General features: G+C 42.4%; 1 protein-coding gene across 1 annotated transcript in view; it reads left to right on the top strand.

The window, feature by feature from the left end:
- The window catches only part of ptk6b (PTK6 protein tyrosine kinase 6b), a 40,301-nt gene extending 21,865 nt beyond the window's left edge, over positions 1-18,436 (top strand). Inside the window, exons 3-8 of the mRNA XM_020939737.2 lie at positions 2,064-2,227; positions 3,852-4,008; positions 8,360-8,521; positions 11,596-11,777; positions 15,990-16,143; positions 18,015-18,436. Coding sequence (XP_020795396.1) covers positions 2,064-2,227; positions 3,852-4,008; positions 8,360-8,521; positions 11,596-11,777; positions 15,990-16,143; positions 18,015-18,205 — 1,010 coding nt within the window. The 3' untranslated portion in view covers positions 18,206-18,436. The remainder of the gene's footprint in view (positions 1-2,063; positions 2,228-3,851; positions 4,009-8,359; positions 8,522-11,595; positions 11,778-15,989; positions 16,144-18,014) is intronic.
- Positions 18,437-19,913: the final 1,477 nt, after the last annotated feature.

Genomic DNA, 19,913 nt, shown 5'->3' on the forward strand with positions numbered 1-19,913 from the left:
GACAACGCAGCGCCGAGTGAAAATGATGTGATATAATAATGCATATTTCATCATTGTTTTTTTAAACTTTAAGGTAATTTAGCCTATTTTAGCTGAATGTTGGGCGGCGGGGGCGAGTCCGTGGGCTACACCTGTTCCATTTCGGGATCGCTCTTGTGGTCCGCTGAGGCCAGGACACTCACGATGACGGGGTCGTGACGTCATCGTTTTCCAAAAACTGTGTTTTTTTTGTCCACACGACAACACAATCCAGCGTTCTCAGATTTCTTCACTCTGGAATCTGTTCTCACAAAACACCGTTTTCGCTCACATGAAACGCCGGCTCCATGTGAAGTTTTGACCAAAAAACGTTGTTGTGTGGACAGGCCCTAAGTCGTGGGCCAAACTAAATATTTATTGAATTTCTCTCATGTACGTACAAAACGCAAGTTTCGAGGGAGACTGGCCGAACATAAATATGCCATCAGGACCAACAACGTACTTTACCCAATGGCAAAACACTACAAAGCTGCTGGTCATAGCTGGTCCCAACTCTCTCAGGGGTGTGGTCATAGAGGTAATCTCTGACGATCCACAGGGAGGAGACCGACTGAAACGACTTTTTCAACGAGAGACGTTCTGGATCCACACGTTGAGGGCCACGGTTCACCCTGGGCTGAATAAAGAGGTGGATTTTTCACTCTTCTTACGACTGTAGCTCCCCCTCCTGTCTATTTGAACTATTTGAACTATTTGAATTGTGTCCATATTATTGGGACCCATTAAGCCTCGTCATGTAGCTCTTATTTGCTGTCCTAACATGCCAATGACTTGATTATACTGTTGCCAATTGTCAAAAGGGGTCTGTTTTTGTTTTTTTCTAGGTATTTTTGAGCTATAAAACCACCTGTAATTGAATAAATGTTAAGTGGAGTTGTTTAATGTATCACTGCGGAACATTCCAAGGCAGAATAACATATCCATAGAAACAAGCAGGTGACGGACCCCCAACCAAAATGTTACACAGTGCACCTTTAACTCCAAAGCAAAATGTCAACAGTTGTTTTAAAAAGCCTAAAGAAAACCTCAGAGCGATCGATTTCAGCTGCTACATTTGAGGACTTTTCTCCCCCATTCAGAATATTTATTTTATTTTCAATTTTTTTTCACTTTGGCAATGGTTTTCCTTTTCCATTATGAAATTTCCAATGATTAACTGATCTAACTCCAAATATTAAAGTTGTTCCTTTTTAGATCTGATATCAGTATTTGGTACTGGTCACGGTCCATTGGTCCACGGTCTTTTTCATGTTTTTAAGATGGTAAAAATTTGGTACAGTGATTTTAAAATACTAAATATTGTTTGAAATATTGTAAAGACAAAAAAAAAAAAAAAAAAAACAATGTACAGAGCAATGGGTTTCATCTGCTACATTTGAGGACTTTCCCCCTCATTCAGAATATTTATTTAGTTTTAAATAGTTTTTCAGTATGGAAATAGTCCTTAATTTTCATCTCTCTGGAATTTCCGGAATTAACTGATTAACTGATCTCACGTTAATTATTAAAGTTCCTCATGTTTAGATCTGATGTCAGTATTTGATAACTGTCACGGTCCATTGGTCCACGGTCTTTTTCATGTTTTTAAGACAGTAAAAATTAGGTATAGTGATTTTTAAAATACAAAATATTGTTTGAAATATTGGAAAAACAACAAAAAATCTATCTACAGAGGTGGGTACAATATATAACTCAAGTAAGTCTACGTTCAGTCTGCAGCCTGAAGTGACTCAAATCTGATTTTTTCACCCCTATGCTCCTGTATCTGATCTTTTAATGACAGTCTGAACCACACAGATCAGATTTTTTTCAAACGCGACCCATGAAAATAAATTTTTGGGTCCGATTGACCCGCCCCAAGACAGCGGGAAGGAAAAAAAAAAGTTTCTTCGGGTGTATGTGACCCCGAGGAGAGCGTGAGGGTTAAAAACACAGTGGAGCACTTCCTGAACTCACATTTTCGAGACAGTAGAAGCCAGGTATGTTTACGGCTCTTTTAACACTTCTCTTTTGTGTTTCTGCAGTCAGATCGAGCACACGGGTGAAGCATTTTCGGGTGATGAAGAACAGCAGCGATCAGTTCCACATTGAGACGTCTCCACAGTTCCCCACCCTCATCGACCTGGTGGAACACTACAGCAAGTGCAGCCTGAGCACCGCCGGGACACTGGGCAAACCGTGCAGACGGGTACGACTATTTACAGTAGTGATGTGCTGTCAGTTCTAGGGATTGGTCGACTCAAAACTGTAAGCTCTATTCAGGCTTACGTCACAAACCAGGAAGATGTTTGGGCTGACTGCACGGTTTAATGCGTCTATTGACAAAGTTGATCTTTTCTAGTCTTTTGAACCATATCACTTTTGTTTCTGGTTCTGATATTATCATATTTTAGTTTTGGGATTCAGACATCGTAATTGTGTGGTTGTTGGATCCTAACAGCGGAAAACGGATCGAGAATTTTGTTTGCGAACTCCATAAATGCAAAAGGGAATCAGTTGTGTGTGACTCAAACCTCCGTTCAAACTGTTTCTCTTCCCAACGGAATTGAAAAATAGTGAAAGGTGAAGGTGATGGGCAGGACTGATCCACGGGAAGAACCAAAAAGGTAATCATCCCGAGTTTGCAGAAAACATTTTGTATGTGGAGCGCCAACAAAGCAAAACCCCGATCCCTCACTCAACCTCGGTTACGAATTTAAAAAGTCAACGCCAAAGTGAAAGGCACCGACTGTTCACCAAGAAACACCTTCCACTGCAAAGAGACCAAGACGTGATGTTGCTGTAAAACCACAAGAACAAGAAAGTGCAGCTCAGTCTGTTTGTCTTCTGCTCCTCTCTCGCTTAACAAACAGGATCCCGCTTTGATGGCTCCACATACAAAAATGTTCTCTGCAAACTCAGGATGATTTAATCAGTCAAAGGTTTCATTTTTGGTTCTTCCTGTGGATCAATCCTGCCCATCACCTTCACCTTTCACTATTTTTTAATTCCGTTGGGAAGAGAAACAGTTTGAACTGAGGTTTGCAGTCACACACATCTGATTCACTTTTGCATTTATGGAGTTCGCAAACAAATTTCTCGAGCCGTTTTCCGCCGTTAGGATCCAACAACCACACAATTACAATGTCCGAATCCCAAAACTAAAATACGACAATATCAGAACCAGAAACAAAAGTGACATGGTTCAAAAGACTTGAAAATGTCGACTTTGACAATAGACGCATCAGTATGGATTTCACAATGACCGGAAGTCCGAGTATTATTTAAACACAAATCTGTATCAAAATCACCACTTTTGAAGCTTTGTTAGAGCTCAAACTCTGTGAAATACTTTTACTTAAGCAGATTTTTTTCATGTGATACTGTTAGGTTTAAGACCATCTAAACACTGTAAAAACAGGAAGAAAGACAAGAGATTAATCAGGTTTTACTCGCGAGGAGAACGGACAGAGAGTGCTTTTCAGTTACAGTCTCCACCCGCTCTGATGCACTCAGAGCCGTCTCCTCTTTTTATTTCCTCAGGGTGGTCCCTAGTTACAGTGGGTGTCTCCGCTCTCAGGGAGGGGGGTGAAAACAGCAGAGACACCAGACATACAAATATGACAAATATGTGTTATCAACAGCAGGCGCATATGTTTCGTTTAGCTTTCAGACACAGCTTTCTCCGTGCAGCCTTGAAAGTCGTCTGCTCCCATGCTCCAAGAGCCGAATCGCCTCGTTGCTCACACGTGACTGCATACATACTTTTACCTGAGTATTTCTTTGTGTGTATGTGTGCGTCTGTGTTTATACGTGTGTGTGTTTGTGCGCAGAAAAAGCCGAAGCCCACAGATTTGGACTTGAACGAGTGGGAGCTTCCCAAACACGAGTTCACGCTGGAGGAGGAGCTGGGCAGCGGCTACTTCTCTCAGGTCTACAGGGGGCGCTGGAAGAGCCGCATCAGCGTCGCCGTCAAGATCATCAAGAACGGTACGGTACTGACGCCGTACAGGGACGTCACGCTTGGGGGGTTCTGCGCGTATGCGTACGGAGGAATGTTCAGCAGTGACGCGAGACTCACGCGCAAAGTTTTAAGATCTGAAAACTCAAGAAAAAACACAGAATGGGTTTAAACTGCACATTTTCAGGAGCTTGTGATCAGTCTGAGCGTTCATGGTTCTGTTTAGGAGTCTGATTTTCAACTAAACGGTGATAGTGGACTTGTTTAAACACACAAATGTTGCAGCTCCACGTAAATCAGCTCTTTCTGGTCAGATTGTGTTAAAATAAAATATTAAAGTATCGGTACTCTTCTTTTCTCTCATGTGCGTCAAGATCATCAAGAGATTATCTGTCTCTAAACCTGCTGATTCCAACGAAGACTGTCCAAACTATCGAACAACAGATACTAAAATACTAAAACTAAAACTAGTATCGAAACTAGATATTTATTTGAGCCTAGTGCCTCCGCTCAATTTCATTTCTCTCCAGCAACTAGGTCAGGAATCAGAAAATACTAGACCAGGGGTGTCAAACATACGGCCCGGGGGCTGGATCCGGCCCTCCAAGACCTTTAATGTGGCTGATTTTCTGCTAAAATATTTAAATTATGTTTTCTATTAAAATATTGTTAATTTTCTGCGGTGTTTATCACAGCAGCGTCTCCAGCGTCTCTGTACGTGGCCCCTCCCACCAGAGCAGCACAAATGAAGACTTGTCTCTTTCCAAACGCTCTTAAAGGACGATCGTTTTGACTGTTGACCGTGACACCCTCATCAGAAAAATGTCCAACATGAGAAAAGTGGAGCCAAGTGCAGGATTTTCCAAGAAAAACTGACTCATTCCTATTTACATACAAGTTCATGTTAAAACTTTGTGTTGAAATTACAGTTTTCTTAAAGTTTCAGGTTGTTCATAATATTATAATATTTGGTAAAAGAAAGAGTTCATCAATTAAAAAAGATTTCTGTGACAGATTTGTGTTTCTCTGCAAAAAATATTTGAACTTATTTCTATTTTTGGGGTTTATATGCCTTTTTTTTTTTTTTTTTTCTGGCCCCTTTGGGATCAAAGTCAGTTGGATACAGCCCCCGAACAAAAATTAGTTTGACACTCCTGCACTAGACAGTTTTCAAGAACCCCGGGAGTACGAGTTCGGGCACCAGCCAATCAGCAAAAAGCCAGACATTCAGTGTTGTCAACGATTCCCGAGATCGAGGATTTAAAGCCGGAACAAAGAGAATGTTTGGTGAATTTTATCAAGAGGAAAGACGTTATTGTCCTTCTTCCTACGGGATTTGGGAAATGCTTAATATACCAGTGATTCCCGTTAGAGGCGCATTACATACGTCATGACCAAATAGCAGTGATTCGTTAAATAAAAAAGTACTCGCCTACTGTCGACTAATCCTAAGGCTGCGAGGTCAGACAGTTTCCACGAAGTGAAACCAGCTGATGAATTAGGCTACCACTTTTGAGTCCTGTGTCCCCGTCCCTGCAGATTTATTCAAAACAAGTGAATTGTCCCGGTTTTATACAAGAAATGCTCCAAGTGTCCCAATTTTTGACCAATTTGACCAGGACTAAACTAAGATTAAACCAGGACTAAAACAGGACTATCACAATTCTTGACTAATCTGATCCTCGCCAACAGTAAAGAGGAGCATAAATTATCATTTGTTTTGCCAAAATACAGAATAATGTTTGTAATAGACCATAATAAAAAAAATATTTAGCGACTGAAGTCCCTCAGATTATGACTGATACGAGAATCCACAATGTTACACGCTTTTTTCACAATTTTATTTATACAAACAATCTTAAACCGGGTGTGTCCAGGTTTAGAATTCTGAAATCCTGGTTACCCTTAACAAATATAGATGGATTATTTGTTTGGCAACACAGTGAGTGCAGAAATGATGTTGCAACATTAACTAGTGATGTTGTCAGCATTAAAATAGTTTATCATCAAGTGATAAAATAAGTTAATGAACATTAGTGAGTGGGATACGTCTTAATGACTCATCTGGGTTTGGTCAAGTGGTAACGGAGGGAAACAGGGGCAGATTTTTGACATTCAAATGTCTCTTATTCAGAAACTAGAGGAACTATTGAAATAAGTAAAGTATCAGAATGTAGGAAAGAGTTACACTCCAACAGGGTCAAGTTAAACCTGTGAGATTCTTTCAAGTTGTTGACAAAAAATTAAAAAACTCATGTCGGTAACGGAGGGAATGAAATATGCAGCACTTTTTGGGCAATAAATCCAAACAGTGATAACTCTTGGTTCTCACTTACATATCCTTAACAAACTGGTTTGAATATTTGCTTCATATAGTTTTCTACCATATGGTACAAGATTAGGTTGAAAAACCTCTTACTTTTTGACTCATGAGATTTTTTATTAAGAAAGGTCATGGAAACGGAGGGAAAAGTAACGGAGGGAACATTGTGCAAACAAGTAGAAGGTGCAGGATTTTACATCATTTGTCACTTTTTTCTTCCGAATACTTTAATATTACTTCAAAATGAAAGGAAACTATTTCTATAAAATATGTCAGTCCTTCCAAGCAACTTTTTATCATTTTAAATACATTTTTTCAGAAAAATCATGTACCTTCATCAACAGTTCAAAGATGGAATAACACAAGATATGATGAAATACATCCATTTATTTACATGATTTTCAGGTCTTTGAAATTTGGGAAATAATTTTTGTTCCATGTTTCATACATGGTCTGTTTAAAACATATGGAACTTTAGAACCAAAAATGGTACAGAGAAAAGATAAACAGTTTCATAAACTAGAGTACATATGTATCTGTTCAATACATTTTTATATCAGATGAATTAACTTGAATTTTTGGCCTTGTTGTTTACTTCTGCTTGACTGGGCCCTTCTGTGTTTTATCTCAGTTGTGTGCAGCACTTTAGTCGACGACACTAATCCCAACAGCTGAGGATTTAGCTTTAATAATCAATATCAACAGAGCTATCAAAACAGTAACGCCAAGAACAAACTGTGAAGTCTGATATTTCAGTTTGTTAAAGGTTCAGCTGGTCCTGTTTAAAAAAAAAAAAAAAGGAGCTACATTCACAACAGAAGTAACACCAGCGGTTTTGAGTCTGTGAGATTTCAACACTTTTGTTATTCATGATGAAATTGTGCTTGGGTTTGGAATTTCAAGAGAATCATCAGTTACACAACGATTTTGTACACAATAGGGAATCCCCGCGCCTACGCAGAAGTCTGCCGGGTCACCGTGGTTACGGTTTAAAACACTATGGAACCTGCAGATAAGTCAGTATTTGCACATGGATTTATCTTTACTCCACTTTCTGTACGCAACTTCTGACCTTTTCAAAAACTATTGTTTAAAATACTAAAATACAAAGTCATCAAATACACAAGGACACAGATGAGTTTGTAAATGAAGGACAGAGACGTCACATTAAAAGTTAAAGTTATTTTAATTTTGAAAAATTTAATAAAAATGTATTAAAAGGCTAAAGGAGCAAGTTAAATTCAAAATGACTGAACTAAACCAGGTCTAAACCAGAACTAAACCAAGACTAAACCAGGACTAACTCAGGTCTAAACTAGGACTAAACCAGGTCTAAAACCAGGACTAAACCATGATTAAACCAGGACTAAACTAGGACTAAAACCGGGACTAAACCAGGACTAAACCAAGTCTAAACCAGGTCTAAATCAGGTCTAAACCAAGTCTAAACCAAGTCTAAACCAGGTCTAAATCAGGTTTAAACCAAGTCTAAACCAAGTCTAAACCAGGACTAAACCAGGGCTAAAACCAGGTCTAAACCAGAACTAAACCAGAACTAAACCAGGACTAAACCAGGACTAACTCAGGTCTAAACCAGGACTAACCCAGGTCTAAACTAGGACTAAACCAGGTCTAAAACCAGGACTAAACCAGGTCTAAACCATGATTAAACCAGGACTAAACTAGGACTAAAACCGGGACTAAACCGGGACTAAACCAAGTCTAAACCAGGTCTAAATCAGGTCTCAACCAAGTCTAAACCAATTCTAAACCAGGTCTAAACCAAGTCTAAACCAAGTCTAAACCAGGACTAAACCAGGACTAAAACCGGGACTAAACCAGGTCTAAACCAGAACTAAACCAGGACTTAACCAGAAGTAAACTAGGACTAAAACCAGGATTAAACCAGGTCTAAACCATGTCTAAACCAGGACTAAATCAGGTCTAAACTAGGACTAAAACCAGGTCTAACCGAGCACAGAGCAGAGCCTCCATTTAGCATCACAGCCTCATGGATTGTTGAGATGTTTTCTTTATCTCCGTCTCTTACTCTCCAGACTCGGAGCTGAACCATAATGAGTTTATTCGGGAGGTGGAGATCCTGAAGAGGCTGCGTCACCGTCACCTGATCTCCCTGTTCGCCGTGTGCACCGAGTCTCCGCCGTTTTACATCGTGACGGAGCTGATGGAGAAAGGAAGTCTGCTCAAGTTCCTCAGAGGTCAGTCTTTTTTTGTTTTTTAATACAACACACTTTTCCACCTTCAGGGCTCTCATAGCATTTTTACATCAAGGAACCACTCACCCATTCACACACTCACCCATTCACACACTCACCCATTCACACACTCACCCATTCACACACTCACCCATTCATCTGTGGGAGGTGGAATCACGTCGCCAACATGTGGGTCAGTGGATCTGTCAGTAATGTTTATATCAAGAGCTGGATTTGAACCGCGATCACTTGTCCAGCTGAGCTTCTGTCGTCCCCATTAGGATGTCACTCTGTATTATGTGAATAAATATGCATGTTTTTAGCTAAATCAGTTAAATAATCACCTCCCACCTCAACCTGCCAACTAACCTCACATCGAACCTACCACCTCATACAAGTGCAAGTATATTCAAGTGTGTCTCATTCTCAGTTTATGTCAGTGCTTCTCAATTATTTTCTGTCATGCCCCCCCTAGGACGAATAAAACATCTCGCGCCCCCCCCCCGCGTGACTATAGATAGTATCATTTGTCTATAACATTGTTATAAGTACACCTGTGCGTAACACTGCCACCTTATATGACAACAACGCTCGCTGGTTTACTGAAGTAGCAGTCACAAGCAGGATGATTGTCGGCAATATTCGGCACGTTTTCGCTGAAAAAACTCAAGCGGCTTATCAGAGTGATTGGGGTGTAATGTATTTAAGTGACACCTTAATTTATTGGGCTTCATGCTATCGGCTGCCAACATTTTTAGACGCAGTAACACACCGGTCTTTCCTCGTCTCCCACCGTAGTCACAGTGAAGTCAAGCGCTACATACGCTTCGTCATATTTCCTCGTCTTAGCTTTCGGGAGATTTTTGTTTGTCTCTTTATCTCCGTCTCTCTCCGCCTGTCTTCTCATCCCTGTTAAATATTTTTTCATGGTGTCACTTGAGGGTCTGCTCCACTTCGTGTCTACACTTCATACTCAAACTCTGTGCTGTGTGCAAAGCGAGCATGCTCAGTGCAAACAAAACTCCTACACCACCGAGCGAATGCTCCCTGCGCACACTCTGCCAATGAGAGCGCTCTGCCCCCTAATGTAGTGGAAGTGCAATTGCACTTTATTCTAAAGGCCCGTTCAGACCAAAGCGTCAAAGCGTCCACTTTCTATGTAAAGCTATGTGGACGCGCGACTAGAGCGTCCTGCGTTTTTGCGGCGCGTTTTCGGCGTCAGCGCGGCGCGAATCTGGCGTCAGCGCAGCGCGTCTTCAGCGTTTTGGCGTCAGCGGCCAAGACGCGCGTCCAAGGCGTCAGCGTCAAGAAGTTGAAAATGCTGAACTTTTCGCGTCAGACGCGCCGCGTCAACCAATCAGGGACGAGTATCCAGAGACGCAGCGACTTATTATCAGGAAGAAAAACCCAGAACCAGAACCACAAACATGAACAGAGAATAAATATATACGACACAATCACCGAGCCGATCGCGAGGACTACACCAGGACCAGACCAGGACCAAACCAGGACTAGACCGAGACTAGACCGAGACTAGACCGAGACTAAACAAGGACTAGACCGGGACTAGACCGTGATTAGACCGGGACTAGACTGGGACTAGACCGGGACCAGACCGGGACCAGACCGGGACTAGACCGTGATTAGACCAGGACTAGACCGGGACTAGACCGTGATTAGACCAGGACCAGACCGGTATTAGACCAGGACTAGACCGGGACTGATCCAGTGTCATTAGTGGAGTATAAATATATATACGCCCCAGTCGTCGACCCGATCTCCTCCGCTGATGTTTTATGTCATAAAAACACTCTCTCAGTCTGGTCTGACATTGTTTCGGGAAAAGACCGGGACCGGGCTCTTGTTTCCAGGGCAACGGACGCGCGTCAAGTATTTTTGTCCCGTTCGTCCACGGCGTCAAAGACGCGCGTCGGGGGGCGTCTAAACTCAAATGCAAAGGCTCAAATAGAGGCGTCAAGGCGTTTTTGACGCTTTGGTGTGAACGGCCCTTTAGTCAGTAAAAAAAATCTAAAATAAAAAATAAAAAAAGCATGTTCTCCGAGGTCAAACGCGCCCCCCTTGACGGAGCCTCGCGCCCCCCCGGGGGGTCGCGCCCCACTATTTGAGAAGCACTGGTTTATGTACAGGCCTCATGTGAAAGTTCAGAACTTCCAGAATTCCCTCCCTGAGCTGCAGAGGCTTCAATAGCACTGATTCGTGCAGGTGCTGGGGTCTAGTTAGTGACCATTCAGGTCAAAGAGAGGCATTTTAGGTTTATACACACTGAATTTCAGTGTTGAAACTGGCAGCCCAAGTGAGAGAGTGACGTGAGGCTCACGCCTGGTGTTCACTGACTGCAGGTGCGGTGCGGATTGGGACACGCTCAGGTCCCACAAGGCTTAGAAAATCATTAAAATAAGTATCAACCTGCCACACTGACCTCGGTGTGGGTCTGGTTGCGGGTGCAGGTGTGGGTGTGCACAGGCCTGCGGAAAGAATCCAGTTTGTCTTTGCACCGCAGTTTTCTCTGATGTCGAGCTGACAAAATCTCATGAGCAAAACAGGAAAACAGACACGCAGAACGGCGAGGAGAAAATTCAGTTTGTCGACTGGAAGACTGGACAAAAGTTAGTTTGGCTGAAGACGTTTCGCAGCTCATCCAAGCTGCTTCTTCAGTTCAGAACTAAAGAAGCCGCTTGGATGAGCTGCGAAACTAAACTTTTGTCCAATCGACAAACTGAATTTTCTCCTCACCATGGATTCTACCTGCACGACTGAGGGATTCTTCACACAGACACGCAAAATGCATCTTAATCTATTGTGTGAACTCCTGGCCAGAATGTGAATCCTGGCTAATACGTTGTCTTGGGAGCTCAGTTTCCACACTCACTGGGACATACGTGTCATAGTAAAACCGAACCTGAAACGCACCTGCAGTCAGAGTACACCAGGGTCATTTTGCCTCCTCATAACGACAACACAAAGAACTCCGCTTTTATATATAACGTTTTTCAAATTAAGAATGCATCAGAATTACAGCTGTTCTCAGTAAAAGCCTCCTGTACCGTCCTGTTTAGGTCCAGAGGGGCAGCACCAGGACATGGTGTCTCTGGTGGACATGGGGACACAGGTGGCTGATGGGATGTCGTACCTGGAGGAGAACAACTGTATCCACAGAGACCTGGCCGCTCGGAACGTCCTGGTGGGAGACGGATACATCTGTAAAGTGGCAGACTTTGGACTCGGGAGACTTATCAAGGTACAAACACAGACTGACATGACCTAGAACATTCAGCTCCAGTCAAACGAAGGAGTTATAGGATCATGTAGAGCGGGTTAAGACCAAAATGACGAGGCTTTCAGCAGCAGTTGCAGAGAGAGGTAATGGAGTCTGAAGTGCCCCCATGTTCACTTCCTCTTTTGGAACGCGGCCGCTAGTGGGTTAGCTATGTCCATTTATAAATACAGTCTATGGGTACAACCAAGCCCTGGGGTTCAAACATTAGCAGCTATAGGCAGATCCAGTAGCTGTGTGTGTGGCAGGGTTCTAAACATGGCCGCCCATAGATGCATCATGAATTTCGGACTTCCGGTCATTACGCAATCAATACTGGGAAGGATTTTCTGAAAAAGTGAGCATCAGACCTCCATGTTTGTTTTCCCAGTGGGATGTGTCTATTGACAAAGTCGATCTTTTCAAGTCTTTTGAACCATATCACTTTTGTTTCTGGTTCTGATATTGTCATATTTTAGTTTTGGGATTCGGACATCGTAATTGTTGTGGTTGCTGGATCCTAAAAGGGGAAAATGGCTCGAGAAATTTGTTTGTGAACTCCATAAATGTAAAAAGGAATCAGATGTGTGTGACTGCAAACCTCTGTTCAAACTGTTTCTCTTCCCAACGGAATTGAAAAATAGGGAAAGGTGAATGCAATGGGCAGGATTGATCCACGGGAAGGACCAAAAATGAAAACTTTGGCTGCCTAAATCATCCCGAGTTTGCAGAGAACATTTTGTATGTGGAGCGACAACAAAGGGGGATCCTGTTTGTTAATCGAGAGGTGCAGAAGACAAACAGACTGAGCTGCACTTTCTTGTTCTTGTGGTTTTACAGCAACATCACGTCTCGGTCTCTTTGCAGTGGAAGGTGTTTCTTTGTGAACAGTTTGTGCCTTTCACTTTGGCGTTGACTTTTTAAATTCGTAACCGAGGTTGAGTGAGGGATCGGGATTTTGCTTTGATGTTGCTCCATATACAAAATGTTCTCTGCAAATTCGGGATGATTTAGACAGTCAAATGTTTCCTTTTTGGTTCTTCCTGTGGATCAATCCTGCCCATCGCACCTTCACCTTTCACTATTTTTTAATTCCGTTGGGAAGAGAAACAGTTTGAACAGAGGTTTGAGTCACACACATCTGATTCACTTTTGAATTTATGGAGTTCACAAACAAATTTCTCGAGCCGTTTTCCGCTGTCAGGATCCAACAACCACACAATTAACGATGTCCGAATCCCAAAACTAAAATATGACAATATCAGAACCAGAAACAAAAGTGATATGGTTCAAAAGACTTGAAAAGATCGACTTTGTCAACAGGGGAAAATAAACATGGTAGTTTGATGCTCACTTTTTCGGAAAATCCTTCCCAGTATGTATTTCGCAGTGACCAAAAGTCCGAGATTCTTGATGCGTCTGTTCAAGACAAAGGGCCGAGCTCAGTGGTGCATGTCTCCAGATTGGCCTTTAGCCCGGCGAGGTTCATCCTGTGGCTCCCCGTCTATTGAACAAGCGTGCTAGTGCTCTTTTATGTGATCGCTTTGACCAGTAAGAGCGAGAGGAGCTAGAGCGGCGCCTTTTAACGATTAAAAGCCGTTTTTAAGACAAAAGATTTTGAGCTGAGAAAAAGTTTGTGATCTAAAAATAGGTAAAAATCGCCACAAAATCAGACATTTTTGAAAGGTGTCCTGTCAGCTGAACACGAGCAGTTTGTGATGACTTTGTGCTCTGTGGGAAAAATCCTTTCTGGGCGGGAGGGATTTTTTTCTCTGGAGTTCCAGTGAGTGTCCAGTACGCCAACGCAAGACGGATACAAGCAGCAATCCAGTGCCCTGTCCAGATATTTTAACAGATCCATGCTGACACACTGAAACAGGAAGAGACATTTAGAGCAAAATGAGCTGAAGTTAAAGATTAAAAAGCTGTTGTTAAGACTGAACGACTGAAGGACTTTGACCTGAGAAAGTGTTTATGATCTGAAATAAATGTAATAATAATCATAATAATACACTGCTTTTATAGCGTTTTTACGATAACACAAAGACGCTTCACAAAGTAAGACAGTCATGAGGAGCTGTGGGCTGTGAGGAAAAGGTGTGTTTGGAGTAGGGATGGGCATGATTAGACGATTAATCGATAATTGATCATTAAGAATTTCATCGATTATGTTCATTTTTAAACAACAAACTGAATGTAGGTTGCTGTGCGTAGAGTAGGGTGACAAACTTCCGTGTCCAGGGACAAACAGGGGTCTGTACCTGTAGCTCTTTGCGCTCAGAAGGAGCGAGACACAAACAGTCGGTCAGTCTGCAACGTGCCGAAGCGCAAATCTGTATTTAATGATGACTTGTACAAGAAATTCCACGCTTTCCGTTCTGGTCGGGACAAGTGGGAGGCCATGTGCACAAAGCAGGAACATATGTTTAGGTGTCGAGTGGGAAAAAGTTCACCAGGACATCGAAAACATGAAAACGTTTTGCCAGGTGAGAGTCGCTCAATGTCGATGACGAGGCCCCGCCCCCCTCCCCCCGTACGGTGTCCTGGTTTTGACAAATGCAAATATGATCAACACTAACCTGTATTCACCTGAGTCGTGTCTTTTAATCAGACAGAAGTTGAACCGCATCAGCGACACAAGAACAGTTTTTTTCTTCGCTTAGTTTATGCAAATTAGCCATGAGGTTTTGAGTTTTGTTTCTGTGAGAGTTGCACAAAGCTGAATTAAACACATTATAATGTCAAACGGGCTGATGTGGCTCTAGAGTCGTTACGGTTTATATGGCGTAAAGTTGAATTTATTTATGCAGATTAGTAGTGCAGATAGTAATAATAATGATGATCATTTTAATATAAAAACGTTAATGATTAATCGATAATCGATCGTTAATTCTCCCAACAATCGATTAAGAAAATTTAATCGAATGCCCATCCCTAATTTGAAGCAGTTTTTTGAAGGTGTTTAGTGAGTTTCTGATGTGAAGGGGAGAGAGTTCCAGAGGGTGGGGGCGGCCAGGGCAAAGGTTAGGTCCCCCAAGGTCCCGTGCTTTGGAAATGTGGAAAAGGAGATGGAAATGTGACACATACTGCAATACTACAATACTGCAATACTACAATACTGCAATACTACACTATCATCAATTAAATGAAGTTTGAGGTGGTTTTTTCATCGTTTCGTCGTTGTTGTTTTTTCCAGGACTTTCATTCAACATTAGCACTCATCAAGTTCTAATTTTTGATACCGGTCACTCATGTGTCCATGCTTGTTTACTGCTTGATTTTTGAAACTTTTCACGCCCCAGACACAGTTTTAATGAGTCCTTCTTTTTTAACTTTTTAAACCTCACAAGTTCAAACGACATTTCAGTGAGTCTCCACGCATGTCATTGAACTGTTAACTAAGAACCAGCTCGTGTTGGATCTGCTAAAACTAACTGCTGCCTCTTCCCTTCAGTCGGAGTGTTGAGCAGACGGGGTTTTGGACGGTGTTCTAGTCGAGATCGCACTAATCGAGACCAAGACCAGTCCAAGACCACAGGGTCCCGAGACCAGGGCAAGACCAAGACCTCTGAGAGTCGAGACCAAGACAAAACCAAGACTTTTAAAGGTCATGACCGAGACGAGACCAAGAACATGGCTGCTCGAGACCAAATCAAGACCATCTTTATAATTTTCTACATTTATTTGTATTTTACAGTTATTTTGACACATATATATCAATGTTTTATAAATCTATCGCCATTTTATCACTTGCCAAGTGTTAGAGCTTGAAACCGAGACATGACCAAGTCCAAGCATCTTTAAGACCGAGACAAGACCAAGACAAGACCGAGTCCAAGCACCTTCAAGACTGAGATACAACTGAGTCCAAATGCGGTCATGTCCGTGACAAGACCAAGACCACAAAAAACAGTCTCGAGGCCGGTCTCAAGACCTCAATCTCGATAACTACGACTGTATGGACTTCACATGTTTCTCACTGAAGGAGCCGCAGACTCAAATGCAAATCCACTCACATGAAAATCTAAACAACCACTCTGTCCCACATGAGTTTACTGAGATTGAGGACAGCTTTAGTTTTGTAGCCAGATATTTGCATAGATCCATGGGTACAAAAGGCCCATAGGCGTTTTATGTCTGTTAGTTGAATTACCATATCACAAACTAAAACTATGACCTGTTTTTCTTTCTTTTCAGGAGCCCTTTTACCTTTCTGAGGATAAAAAGATTCCGTACAAGTGGAGCGCTCCTGAAGCCATCACCCACGGAAAGTTCTCCAGCAAATCGGACGTGTGGTCTTATGGAATTTTACTTTATGAAATCATCACATTTGGAGCAATCCCGTACCCAGGTCTGTGCGCTTGTCTTAAACATCTAAACAAAAGCTTAACTCTTAAAACTGCACTGTGTAAGAGTTTGTACATGCTCATGCTCAGTACAGCACAGGGTTTGAGAAATCAGGATACAGTGGTCCCTCATTTATCGCGGGTGTTACATTCTAAAAATAACCCGCGATAGGTGAAATCCAAGAAGTATCAACTTTATATTTTACATTTATTATATCTGTGTTAAGTCTGTAAAACCCCTCACCACACACTTTATACACTTTTCTCACACAGGACAGTTACAATACTTTTTACATCCTTCTTAAAACTTATCGCTGCTGTCGTCCTTTTGTTATTTTCCTCCTTCTTTATGTAACGAACCGAAGATTAATTTATTTTGTAATGGAGCAGTGCAGCGCAGAGTCCTGCACGGGTCCATTTTTGGAGACCCGCACCCGCACAGTACAGGACCACAACCGCCCATTAACCCAAGATTATATCAAACTTTTGCGCTGCCAACACCACGGACTGAACCAAGACTAAACCAGAACTAACCCAGGACTGATTCCAGAACTGAAGAGGAGGACTAATCCAGGACTGAACTACAACTAAAACAGGTCTAAACCAGGACTAAACCAGGACTAAATCAGGACTCACTGTTGGGATGGACTCGGAGGTGACCACGCGAATGTGAGCGCGGCCATCGCCCGATCGCGCTTTGCAGACACCCTGCTCCACGGGCTCTGGGTTCTGTCTCTTAAGTCCAATATTAGTCCTGGTTTAGACTTGGTTTAGACCTGATTTAGTCCTGGTGTAGTAAGTAAGTAAGTAAATCTTTATTTATAGAGCACCTTTCATCACAAAGTGCTTTTCAGAGCAAAAACAACATAAAAACAACATAAACAAGAACAGAGGAATTACAGACACAGTCAACTAAAAGCCTGTCTAAATATAGTGTCTTGAGCTGCTTTTTAAAAGAGTCTATAGAGTCTGTCTCACGTAGGACTAGGAGCAGGGCATTCCATAGTTTGGGAGCCACAGCCTGAAGGCAAACGTCACCCCGAGTTTTAAATCGAGTCTTTGGGATCATCAAGAGACCCTGACCAGAGGACCGGAGGGTGCGGCCTGAGGAGTAGGGGCGCAGTAGTCCTGACCCGCTCGTGTGTAATTACTACCTGCCCGCATACCCGCCCGTAAAATTCCAGAATGTTAAAACCCGCCCGTTTCAGCAACTATTTGTGGGTATCCGACCCTGTGCTAGACTCTGTTACACTCTGTCTCGTAACTTACATACAGCACCTCAGAATCACACTGATACAGATCCAACATTTATGTAAATTTGTCTAACTGAACGCATTCTGTACTGTACACGAGACACAGAGGAGACAACGGTCTAATGTCCCTCAGCCAATCAGGACTTAGGAGGAGGAACACAATGTGCGTTCATACACTATAAAAAAAAAAAAAAGGCATACAAAATTGCACTGAAAAAAATCCACAAAACAGCGAAACTGCGAAAGGTGAACTGCGATATAGCGAGGGGTGTGTCTACCGTCGAGCGAATCGAATCCTAATGCTGCGAGGTCAGACGGTTTTCACTAAGTGAAACCGGCTGATGAATCAGACTAGGTTTGCTCTCTTCGGGGCACAGAATGTTCCAGTGTCAGTGACAATGTCAATATTTTCACGGATATTTCCACAAATGTTAGAAGAAGAAAGCAGAGTATTTGACAGTTTAGAGCAGCGGCCCCCAAACCCTGGTCCTCAATTTCATTTTGAGACGCTGCTCTAAACTGTCAAATACTCTGCTTTCTTCTTCTAACATTTTACGTGTTATACTTTTACTATTGTGAGGTTTCAGTAGGGTTCAACGTAACATTTTTGTTTTCTTTTTTAGGTTTGCAGACGCAGGAGGTTTTCGATCAGGTGACCAGTGGATACAGAATGCCCCGTCCCAACAAGTGTCCGGAATTTCTGTACGCAATCATGCTAGAATGTTGGAACGCCGAGCCCGAGAGCAGACCCACATTCAGGTCCCTAAAGCAGCGCCTGGACAGCAAAATCACCGGCTACGAGTGGGACAAATGAACTATTCCTACCAATGGACACACTGTGAAATTCAAAGGGAAGGACTTGAAAATCACTGTAGTTAACCAACTAACTGTTGTAAATAGAAAATACTGTGAATGTTGGGCCTAACTTGTATTTTCACCAGGTTTTAAAGGCTCACTGTGTAACTTTTGTGTGGAAGGGTGCGCCAACTGCATGTCTGTTGAGATTTAAGTCGTGTTATAATGCTGCTACCGCCTCAAAAACAAACCTGGACTTTGTTTCATTCACACATGTTTGAGTAACACTTTATTATTACCGTATTTTTGACACTATAAGTTGCACTTTTTGGGGGAAATTTAGCAACTCGGCCTCGACCTCCGGAGGTAAACAGAGCGCCGCTTCCTCTTCTGTGTCGCTGTCGTCAGACTCAGAATCAGTTCCAGTTACAATTATTCGGGTCTTTCTGAATCCCGACAGGATGGTTTCGGTGTCACTGAAGTCCAGACTTTGTTCATCCATCCAGGGACTCCAGGAAAGTTTCATGGTGCATCCTCCCAGTTCCCGTGAAGCTGTGTTCTTTTGCCAGTCCCTCACAAGTTTCTTCCTCACTCTAAACTTTCTGCTGCTCGATTACCGTTTTCGGCTGCAGATTTCACGACTTGCATTAGGACAGAGGCTCTTTCTGCAGGAGACACGCACAGTAGAACCAAGAAGACTCGATGCTTCACTGTGAAAATTTTAATATATAGGTGAGTGTAAGTCGCAGGAAACACCCAAACCATGACAAAAGTGCGACTTATAGTCCAAAAAATACAGTACATTTCTTTGTAGAATGTTTTAAAGTGGTTTTCATTTTCTATTTCCATGGAATCATGCAGGACTCCAGAAAGCAATATTGTTATTGTTGTTTTTCTCTGTTCAGCACTAGGAAATTAAATGTACAAATAAGAAAATAAAACTTGGACACTTGCCATGTTCACCCACACTGCAAAAAAGCTTGGCCAAATTTTAAGATTTAAACTTAAATCTATCAGAAAACGACTTAAAAGTATTGTATTTTTCGGACTATAAGTTGCACCAAACTATAAGTCGAACTTTCTGGGGAAAATTTCTTTTATAAAATCAGAGACCAGGAACCGACATTTCCTGTTGAAAGTCAAGTTCTTGTAAAAACAATAGAAGCGAGAACAACAGACTGTTAACGTCACATATTTCATAGTTCTTCAGATAAATTATAACATAAATAACAGAACAGAACAAGTTTACCAAACTCTCCATCTCACTCCAAATCACTAAATCCATTCAATTGTTCATCCTCGGTGTCACTTCTGAACAACTCGGCCTCGACCTCCGGAGGTAAACAGAGCGTCGCTTCCTCTTCTGTGTTGCTGTCGTCAGACTCAGCATCAGTTCCAGTTAGAATTATTCAGGTCTTTCTGAATCCCGACAGGATGGTTTCGGTGTCACTGAAGTCCAGGCTTTGTCCATCCATCCAGTGACTCCAGGAAAGTTTCATGGTGCATCCTCCCGGTGTCACAAGTTTCTCTCTCACTCCAAAGTTTCTTTCTGCTGCTCGATTTCCATTTTCAGCTGAATATTTCACAACTTGCAGCAGGACAGAGGCTCTTTCTGCAGGAGACATGCGCAGTAGAGCCAAGTGACAGCGGTGCAGGAGGAACAGGAGCAGCAGATACTCACACACAAGACTAGAGCCTCTCCACGCTTCAGTGTCAACATTTTACTA

This window comes from Boleophthalmus pectinirostris, unplaced genomic scaffold (assembly GCF_026225935.1).
Source record: "Boleophthalmus pectinirostris isolate CB_2022bp ecotype Guang Dong unplaced genomic scaffold, ASM2622593v1 HiC_scaffold_8, whole genome shotgun sequence".
Taxonomy (NCBI): Eukaryota; Metazoa; Chordata; class Actinopteri; order Gobiiformes; family Gobiidae; genus Boleophthalmus; species Boleophthalmus pectinirostris.